The sequence below is a fragment of the Anarrhichthys ocellatus genome, unplaced genomic scaffold (assembly GCF_004355925.1).
Source record: "Anarrhichthys ocellatus isolate YVR2014 unplaced genomic scaffold, GSC_Weel_1.0 scaffold22, whole genome shotgun sequence".
Lineage (NCBI taxonomy): Eukaryota > Metazoa > Chordata > Actinopteri > Perciformes > Anarhichadidae > Anarrhichthys > Anarrhichthys ocellatus.
Genome location: NW_022280052.1, coordinates 2541482 through 2551671, shown reverse-complemented (window position 1 = coordinate 2551671; position 10190 = coordinate 2541482). Strand labels below are relative to the sequence as shown.

The 10190-nt window shown below is 38.3% G+C and overlaps 1 protein-coding gene across 1 annotated transcript; it reads right to left on the bottom strand.

The window, feature by feature from the left end:
* Nucleotides 1-4973: 4973 nt before the first annotated feature.
* On the bottom strand, nucleotides 4974-9749 carry pdcb (phosducin b). The gene is made up of 4 exons (XM_031859532.1): nucleotides 9669-9749; nucleotides 8549-8611; nucleotides 7497-7645; nucleotides 4974-6465 (listed from the first exon to the last, which is right to left on the bottom strand). The coding sequence occupies exons 2-4, from the start codon at nucleotides 8592-8594 to the stop codon at nucleotides 5950-5952; spliced, it is 711 nt and encodes a 236-aa protein (XP_031715392.1). The 5' UTR covers nucleotides 8595-8611; nucleotides 9669-9749; the 3' UTR covers nucleotides 4974-5949.
* Between the last annotated feature and the right edge of the window lie 441 nt (nucleotides 9750-10190).

Sequence of the window (10190 nt, the reverse complement as noted above, 5' to 3'; positions counted from 1 at the left end):
TACGAGCAGGCGCAGTTTGACATTTGAGTCCGTCATTGCTCCTGGAGCATTATGGGAGTTGTATTTCTTAGAAAATATCTATTTTTTAAATACCTGCAAATAGTTGCTAAATATTATTCCTACATGCCTCCATCACAACAGAAACATAATCCTGAGGGACGTTCTTGTAAGACTCCAATGCATGTTGCACAAAATATTGTACAGTATTTAAATCGAAGCTCATTTCAAGACTACAGCTTAACTCATGGTCCACTTACTCGTCTAGACGTTAAACATTTCAGTTTGCTAGTCATGGAGACAGCTCTGTTGTCAACCCCTGACCTAAGTATGAAATGATGGGTTCACTTCTCTTCAATTTTTTTTTTTATTTGAAAGAAAGCTATTAAGTTTTAGTGGATTTAATATTTTTTTTATAATAGTACAGTTTCCAAGGTGAGAAATAAACTTTCAACCAATGCATTTCTTCTACAGATAATTTTACAGGATGAAATCACTTGTAATCACTTAAAAAAATTAAAGATACCTTAAAAGTTAAAGTTGACTGTCAGTCAAAGATTGTCAGCAGATGGAGCCAAAAGACAGCTGAGTGTGTGCAAGCACACATGCAGTGTATGTGTGACTTAGAAGCAGGATGTAATTCAGCAAAGGATGTTGGGATCCTGATAGTTATAATAAAATAAGGTGCAACATGCAAAACAGCATACAATGTAATTAAGAAGGTCACGATTCCGGCTGTTGATGGTTTTGATGATTTTAGAAACCATGCAGTGCCATAAGCCTTTGAAAACATAGAGGCCATGTCTTTAAGAATTTTTGTGGGAATTTGTGGGGTTTAATGATATTAAGAAGTTTATGTTCTACATTACAAACATACTACACATTTGTTTTGTCAAAAAAAAAATGATTTGGACTATTCACCTCAGTATTTTTTTTAAATCTTGAAAACATGCAATATATTCTTACAAAGTAACTGATCTTGTCTTCATCCCTTTCAAAGCTTCATAAACTTCATATTACAGTAAATAACAGGATCATATATGCCACACAATAGATTATAAAAACTGCAATTTAGTACAATTCCAGGCAATTAACAGCAGACCATATAAAATGTTATATCAGAGGATTCTTTTGGAAATTCCTCAGAGGATCTTTTACGGTGAATTCATTCAACATGTTTTCATGTGTACAGAAACTTTATAGTTTTAGTTAGATTGATATACTTTAAGTTACAATTACTACATCTGGGCTTTAATTGCTCTCACAGTTTCAGTTTCAGTCATTTATTAACTTTGTCCCTATGACATACACCCGATAGGTATTCAGAACCTGCCTGGACCTGTTTTAACAAATACCTCAGTGGTTTATTGGTTCATACCCATGGTGATACTTCTATAAGAAAAGAAGACTGATGGCACGAACACATGAAGTGTTAAAGCAGACGTTTGCTCCAGGCAGCAGAACTATTTTTATTACACTTGACTGTCACGCTTGGTTACCAAGATGTACAGTTACCTATAGCAACATTGCTGGGCAAAACCTCTTGATCTGACTCAGTCATGTTGGTTGTTGTCCGCACTTGTCATAAGAGTGGAACCCAGAAGCATGGACACACACAGAAACCCTGCAATATATGGTGTTTGAGGGAGTGGAGGTGTGATTCAAGTTCCTTTCAACATTGGCTAACAAATGCAGTGACCAGTCATCTACAGTACAGTGTGACAGAAATTCAAAAAAACTTGAGATCTGTAAGGATTTAGTCAGTTTTAAGCATCCACCCATCCCTGCATTTGTCCATGTATCTATATGTCCATTCATTTAAACTATTAGTAAAGTCAACCTAGCGTGAGAAACACCAGTAAGACCAACCCAAAGGTGGACTGTGATGTGGGGGTGGTATGTGCACTGTAATTGATTTTCTGCAGCAGTTTCAGCTGTGTTTCTCATCCTCATACCTCTGATTCTTATCTCTTCCAACCTCCCTCATGTGATCTTTAACTGTTTGCTCACTCCACCTTCATTTTAGTAATAGCACTCTAGCATTCTGTGTTGAATTGTACCTAGCCGTTCCACTCATATGTAAAGTAGTTTGTTTTTCACAATACTTACAAGTTTAATCAACTCAGGAGTAAATTGAGTCAAAGGATAACATTTGCATCATCATTTCATCATTAAAATAGTGAGTCACGAGGAAGTTAAAAATATCTAAACAAAGCAACTTAAAATATGTTTACATTTCGATGACAGCTAGTAAACTCAGTTCGTGGTTATGTCATATCACCCACCTCCGCTGTCCATGTTTGGTCACGGGGGCCTCAATCCAGGTCTCCACTGCCGTGACATCACCTCAGTGAAATTGTTTTTATGTGGGTGAAGTAGAGCGTGGCAGCTGGACTTTCCAAGAGTCCAAACACAAAAAATCACAACAGTTCTCCAATTAGCGAAGCAGTATAAACAAAGGGGGAATCAAAATGTCAGGTGCGGGGGTGGGATCAGGTGGTCATTGCTGGGGTAAACATTGAGGTAAACATTTGTTTGAGGGGAGTGATGAGTCAAATCATGCACTGCAGCCTGTTTCCAAGACGCAAGTTCCCGGAGGTAACTGGGTAAAACCAAAAACACCCTTAAATCTGCAACATCCAAAAGCTGTTCTGAATTTTACTGTAATTGTGATGCAGATAACTCATTACACCTACCTCTTACAAGAGGCCCATGCTTTGGCTATGTTAATGTTGTGCAGAATATCGAAGCAAAATACGCAATCTCACTTGTTAATGGTGTATTGTTTATTCTGAGTTTACACATGAGGCATCTTGTTTTGAAGTGGTGCTCCTCTCAACCATTGGTTGGACTCTCAATGGCTTCTGCTGCACTCACTGAACCCTAAACCCTGTTGGAAGAATGCCACACATACTGTACATTTCTGCTAGCTCGGAGGCATATTACTTGGTAGAAGTAGTTGGTGTGAACATTGTGGGCCAGTGGTGGCACACATGCAACTGTCTGAGTATAAATAGGGTGTTTTGGCTAGTTGGCTGCCACTCTTGCATACAGGGCTGTAGTCTAGGTCAGCCGCTGTCTGTATGTTTGGGCATCCCAAGAAACCTCGCACTCCTCGGAAAGCTCCTGTGGGAGGTATCCAAAAGGTTTTGATAAATCTTAAACACGCTACCGTGAAGAAATGATGTGTTACCAGCCAGAGGCTATGCAAGCCGAGCCAGATGTGGTACTGTGGAAACACAGACGCGTGTACATCCTGAGAGAATTATGTGTTAGCGTGTCGCAGTTCACTAAGTGTTGCATTATGAGTAATTAGAAATCAAGTCCTCCTTTGCAGGCAATACATCCAAGATGAATGGAAGTATACTTACATGAAACCACATAAAAGTAGACACCTTGGAATGTGCTGTGAGGTGCTTTGGAAAGGCATAAAGCTTGCCACTGTGTATGGCCTCATATCGATCAATTCAACAGTGAGATTGAGATGACTGAAACACTTTTTTGTCTTTAATCCTGTAAAAAGATTGGTCTGATCACCTCAGCATATATCTCTGCACTATGCATCACCAAGTCACACTCTTTGATGAAGCATTACTTGCTGATATCTGATATCATGACTATGTTAAACATGGTAAAGGTGAGGCTGCATCACTGCAGAGATAGTTAATTCAGTTAAAGATAAAAGGAAGCAGTAATCAAACAACTAAACATCTATTGTCGAGACTAGCTGGCAAGTGAAGAGATTATGATTGCCGTCAAGTTTTAAAAGACAAAAATGAACTGGCTCTTTTTTGATAATATAGAAACTTACACATTCATCATGATTTTTATGAATATAATTGTGTAAAGAAGGTCTACCTTTATTACAAACCTCTGTGTCCCACTGTAGCAGTGGATGTGTTTTTGTGGTAATGTGTTTGGCAGCTACAGTACAGAGGCAACTTAATTAACTTAACACGACATATCAGAGTGTGGGTTAGTATTGCAAGTCTTTACTTAAAAATCTCAATTGGCTTTTATGTTATGGTTTTGGCATGCCTGCAGCTCATTGGGGTCACAAGGGAGTCAAGTCTATGCTACAAGACTAAGAGATGAGATTTAACATGTGGCAGCTTGCTTCAACAGGAGAGATGTCTTCTGCTGTGCTATTTAACCCTGCATCAGTGCAGTTTGCAGGGTTCCTCCTTTGGTGCCTTTGCTTTGAAATACACTGAGGTAAGATAATATTCTTTCGAAAAAGCTTGCAAATTTTCTTAAATAAGTAGAAATGCAATTTAAGTTGTTGTTTTAGTTGTATGTTATATTGGGGAATAAAGAAAGCGTGAGGCAGGCCCTTGAAGACAGAGGGGTTATGGAAGGACCCCCCTCAGGAGTCATGACATTATTGGTTGGTGGGGAAGAGATATCAGTTGGATGGTGGAGCCTCATTCTTGGCTGAATCTCTATGGACAATCTTAAGATAACGGTGGTGATAGAATTGTGGTGATTAAAGAGGAGGTGAGTTTTGCAAAGCTGTCTCACATTTAGTTCAGCATTTTGGGAAATAACCTTCAGTCAGTTTTATTTATTCGTTGTATATCATAAATCACAAATTTGCCTCAAGGGGGCTTATTCACTTTCTTACCAAGAGTTAGATGAGACGATTGATACCTCTCACTAATTATTTGTGGGCTGAAAATGAAGGTATACAGCCAGGTGGTTAGCTTAGCTTAGCACAGAGACTGGAAACAGTGGGGAAAACAACCCTTCCTCTGCCCAAAAGCACCTTTAAAGCTCTCTATGCAACGCGTTATATCTTGTTTGTTTATTCAGCACAAAAGCCACAGCGTTAAAAACACAAAGGTTATGGTTAGGCTACTTTCTTGATTTCCAAGCATCTTGTTGTCACTGTGAGGTTGCCAAGCAATCAGTAGACCTTCTAGTACCACAATTGAATAAAATGCAAAACGTAACTATCTTTTCTCATTGATGTCTCATTTTTATTCTTGACAACATGTATAGTAAGCTTTGTTTCAACATATTACAGTACACAGTTTAAAATGGTAACAAACCCATGGTAAAATCAAATATGACTATATATTGATATTGCTGAGTCACATCACACAAAGAAAACCCAAAACTAATGGTTTCCTTTCTTGTATAGTCTGATGACTTTCTCCCACTTTTACAACATAAAATACACAGACAAGGGAAAACTCCTCACTGATGATGTTTCACTGATGATGGTAAAACACCAGAGACTCATGAATGTGTTTTTCCAGACACAATATGCACATCCCACCACATTGGCTTAAGAAGCAGGTAGGTCATGTTGTACTGGACAGATGGAAAACATGCACAAAAATGTTTCCACATCCAGAGTTCTTTGGCCTCTTAAGCATTAAGAGTTCCTGTCCTATTTGTCCTTTAAAGGATTTTTTTTTCTATACATCTTGGCAAAAACACCACAGAGAACTGAAGTATACATGTGTTTAAATATTGAGAATGTCACTTTGCAAAACCCTGGATTTATAAATAACTTGTGTACAGATCAACCCAAACAAATGCTAAAAAAAATATTTGATTTAATACATTTTTACATCAAGTACAACTACATACATCATGTAATATTGTCTATCATTACAAAATAAAGTACAGTTAACCTGTACAGTTAACCTGGTTTTGGCTTTTGCTTGGGTGGTGGTGAGGTTAATTGTGATATATTTTCACAAATAATAGCTGTATGTCCTCACCTTACTGTAACCCGCACTCATATTTGAGAGCACTCGTATTCGGGACATCAAGGTTCCTTCACCAACTGGATGCAACATTTCTCATTTAGAGAACAATTCTCAAACACTAGTGAGCTTGTGGAGATGTTATGGTTTTTCTATTTGTCCTATGTCATATTGTCTTTCATCGCTCTCTATCCAGCCTTCCAAGACAGCTTCCTTCAGCAGCCAAACTCTTTGTTTACTCTACATCGTTTCCCTCTTCATCTTCCATACCAGCCAACTCTTTCTCTGGCAGCAGGCCATAGCTGTTGAGGAAGGCCTCCACATCAGTGGCAAAGAACTCCTCAGTTAGGTGCTGTATGCAGGCCAGGAAGTTCCCTAGTAGTTCTCCAGCCTTGTACACCAGCAGCGTTGGCAAAACATCATCCGAGAAACGCTCGGCAGCACCGGATGTGACAGCATCAATCCTGCAGAACTTTACAGTGGGGTACTCAGTGGCCAGGCAATCCAGGCAGTTGTTGAGCTCCTCACAACCTTTGACCCCAACCTTGTAGATGTGGACAACCACCACTGTGCTGTAATGCTCCTTCTCGATGACTTCTAGGAAGGCCTCGCCACTGTCCAGGTCATGCACACCTTCAAACCTGGGCCCGAAGCTGAGTTTATCATGCATATCCTGCATGCATTGTTTTCTGTATTTCTTCAAACATCCCTCATCCTCCTCCTTAAGCAGTTCATATTCTTGGACACTCATCTGAAAAAATTATATCAACACAAAAGTTAGAATTTATATTGGCCATGGAAGTACATTATTTGTAATTTGCCTGCTGTTCCGCTCATTTTCTGTAACCAGTGCACCATTAGCATGATGAAGCTTGGTTTTTACTCAGCAGTGAAGCCGGCGCCAGAAAGAGTGCCAGGCTTTTAAACAAGTAGTAACAACAATTTCCGGGTCCATCATGTGATGCCATGGGGCCCAAAAAATCCTAAAAGTTGTAAAAAACTTTTTTTGACTCATGCACCACTGAGCAGCTTTAATAGGAATGAATGGAGTGCCGCCCCCAAAGCAGTATCCAGTTCTCTTTAAACATCAATGGTGGTCGTGCCACAAAATGACGTCATCACGGCTTGCGCTTTGTGCACATGGATGTCGTGCACGAAGTCTCAGCAAGTTGTCGCGGTGTTTGGTTAAGCATCTAATTTCAACACAGTCTCATGGCAGTTTGTGAAATAGTCTCAAAATGCAATCTATTGGTTTTGTGTACAGGGACACAATTTTTTTGTGTAGGTCGGAACGAATGTTAGCTTGAACAAAACCACTTAGTCAGGCTTAAAATAACTACGTACAGTAGTTATACCACAACAACACTGGCCTCTCGGTTGAAAGTCCTGTGTTTGTTGGACCGATATACTGTACGTCACTACGGTCACTAAAACGGGAGGTCTTAAAAATCTACATTTGAGTAAATATCTTGTCAGCCAAATCAAATTGTTTACAGGATATTCAACCTTTTTTTCATTATAATATATTTAACACTTGACTTCTATCAGGGCTTGTAAAAAGACAATAGAGTAGCCCATGAATATGATATAGGAGTTTATAGTTAATAACTATTCCTCCTTGGCATTGAGGTGGTTGGTTTATGACATTTTGCCTGTAACACTTATTGTCTTTTTGACTCGTCACAGCGCAGTTTGTTTGTATGCCCTCTGGTCTTTCGGAGAATACTGCAACGAACAACAAAAGCAAAGTTAAAGTCCTGTGTGTGGTCTGTTTGGTTGTACCTTGCGGTTAATGTGTGCTCTGGCATCATCTTTTGGTCTGCTCGGAGATGACATCTGTCTCAGCAGTTCCTTTTTTGCAGCTGGCAAGTTTTCCTGGTCCATACTTTCCAACTTAAATCTCCTCCAGTCATTGATGACTCCTTTTGGACCTATAGAGAAGGCAAACAGTATTCAGTTGTTAAAGGGTAGTGAGGAGTCCCAACTCTGGAGCATCTTTTAAATATTTTCTTTTTATTTAGAAAGCCTTTTCTTAGATTGTGACTATGTTTTGATTCTGTTTGGTTTTTACTTTTGTATGCTCCTCATTATTCAACTGTTATAATTTTCTTTTCTTTATTTATTCAGTTTTACTGAATAACTTTGACCTTTTGTAACTCTATTCAGAAAATGCATATGCATAAAAACACATTTTGTATTATTATAAATATTTAATATTTAATATGAATTATTATTATTACAACTATTTAAAAAAAGACCATGTAAAGGTTGAAAGAGGTGAGAAAAAAAGGAAAACATTTTTGGTTACAAACACAATTCAATCTTAGTCCACCAAGAGCAACTTGGTTTATAAAGCTGCATTCTTAAACTTTGCTCTCAAGGTCCAAATAATCAATATTTTGGACTTCAAGCTAAATGACTGGTTTAATCATGTGTAAAATGACAACGTGAGTCTATGAGTCATTGGTGGGTATTGTTTCCTGTTTTAATTTGGGTATGAAAGCTTTGTCTCAACCTTCAAGGAAGTGCACTAATTGCACCACTGTTGCGTAACAAAAAGACGATTAGAGCGCCAATTAAACTGCCAAAGCTTTATAAATCTGTACTCTGCTTTGGTCTTCCTCTTATGCATTTAGAGCCAATTGCTCTGAAATCAATGCCAATGCTTTTCTGTTTGTAATTTCTCTGAAGACTTCTTAATAACTTACAACCAAAATGTATGTTTGCAAAGATTGACCAGACTCACTGCTGAACGCACAAGAACAAAGAAAGGTCACCAGGTTGTCAACACATTAAGTTACTGTGTTATGTTTGAAAACACTGCTTTCACTCACCTGTCTGGGTTGCGGTCTCTTCCAAATCAAGCATTTTGTCAGACATTTTTTCTGGTTAGCCACCTGTAAGATAAAAAATTTAGAATCATATTTATCAATTTTTTTAAAGTGTTAATGGCCCGTAACTCTTATACTTGCTATCAATAAGATAACTGTATTAATTAAATTCTCAATTGAATTTTATTTGTATAGCCCAATATCACAAATCCTAAAATGAATTGTAAAGCCCTCACAATCAATACAACACACGACATCCTTGGACCCTCGCATCGGAAAAAGAAAAAAATCCCCAAATATCACGACAGATTTTAAATCTTTGCACTGTGACAGAGCTACTGGATACCAAATGAGTCCCACACTATCTAATTGAATTAATGCAGTCAAAGAGGATTACTGCTCTGCAACAGATCTCTCTCTCTCTCTCTCTCTCTTGCTTGCTGTGCTACTGTTTTAAGATTGAACAGATGGAACTGGCACACTCTGCGTCTCACACTGCTTTGACATGTCTGTGGTGTCCGTATGTGGAACAGTTTGTGACGTCTGCAGAGCAACTGTTTCATTGGATTAAATGACCTTCCCCAGTGTTTCAATTACAGTCTTCCTTCCTGCGTGCAGTCACAGTGCTGATCTGGGCTGATGATCTTTGTAGCCATCTTTCTAACCCCCAAATCCAAATTAATCAATTGGAGATTTGCTAGCATGAGCAAATGAAGTCACATATAAGTGTTTCAGCTCTGTGTGTGTGAGCAAGAGATAGACAATAAACTCTTGTAAACAGCTGACTTTCAATTTGACACAGACCCATGATTAAATTCAGGACCAAAATGAATAATCTTTTGTTGTCATTCAATGCAGAAGCTTTCACTTTAAAACAAGAAATAAACAAAAAAATAACTCTCTATACGATACCCAATGTTGCAACAAAATGTAAATGGCAAATTATATATGCGAAAACTCAAGATGGTCCTCAAAATCTATCTCAAATGCATGTAAAAACATACGAACAGAATAATCTATCTCCCATTTAATCCATTGAAAATTAAACTCCCTATTTCTACATATACACGAGTCCACTCCATTATCTTCCCAAAATAAAAGATATCAATAAAGTTTTTCTTACCAGTAACAGTTCAGTCCTCCTTTTTTGTCAGTAGCTAACCTTGCGCTGGTCTACACTCGAGCACTTCACTGAGCTATCTGTTGTTGGATGGTGTGTGATTTTGTGTGCATGCGTGTGTCTTTTCCAGCCAATGAGCTTGGTCTAAGGGAGATTTTAAAAAGACCCTATAGACCAAACAGAAATAGAGCATAGATCCTAAGAGGATTTCACTTCAGGAATTAGAAGCCTCTACTAGATAAAGGCCTGACCATACCCAATGAAGAGAGAGAGAGAACGCAAGAGAGAGAGAGAGAGAGAAAGAGAGAGAGAGAGAGAGAGAGAGAGAAAGAGAGAGAGAGAGAGAAAGAGAGCGCAAAACACTTTATTTTTTCCAAAACTTTCTTTTATATGAGGAGAATCTAATAAATCACTTAATCAGGCAGCCGATAATCTTATGTACAACACTAATCAAGAGCAGTACACAAAATATATTGTGTTACATTTCACCATTATAAACAGCACATTAGGAGTTAATTAAAACAA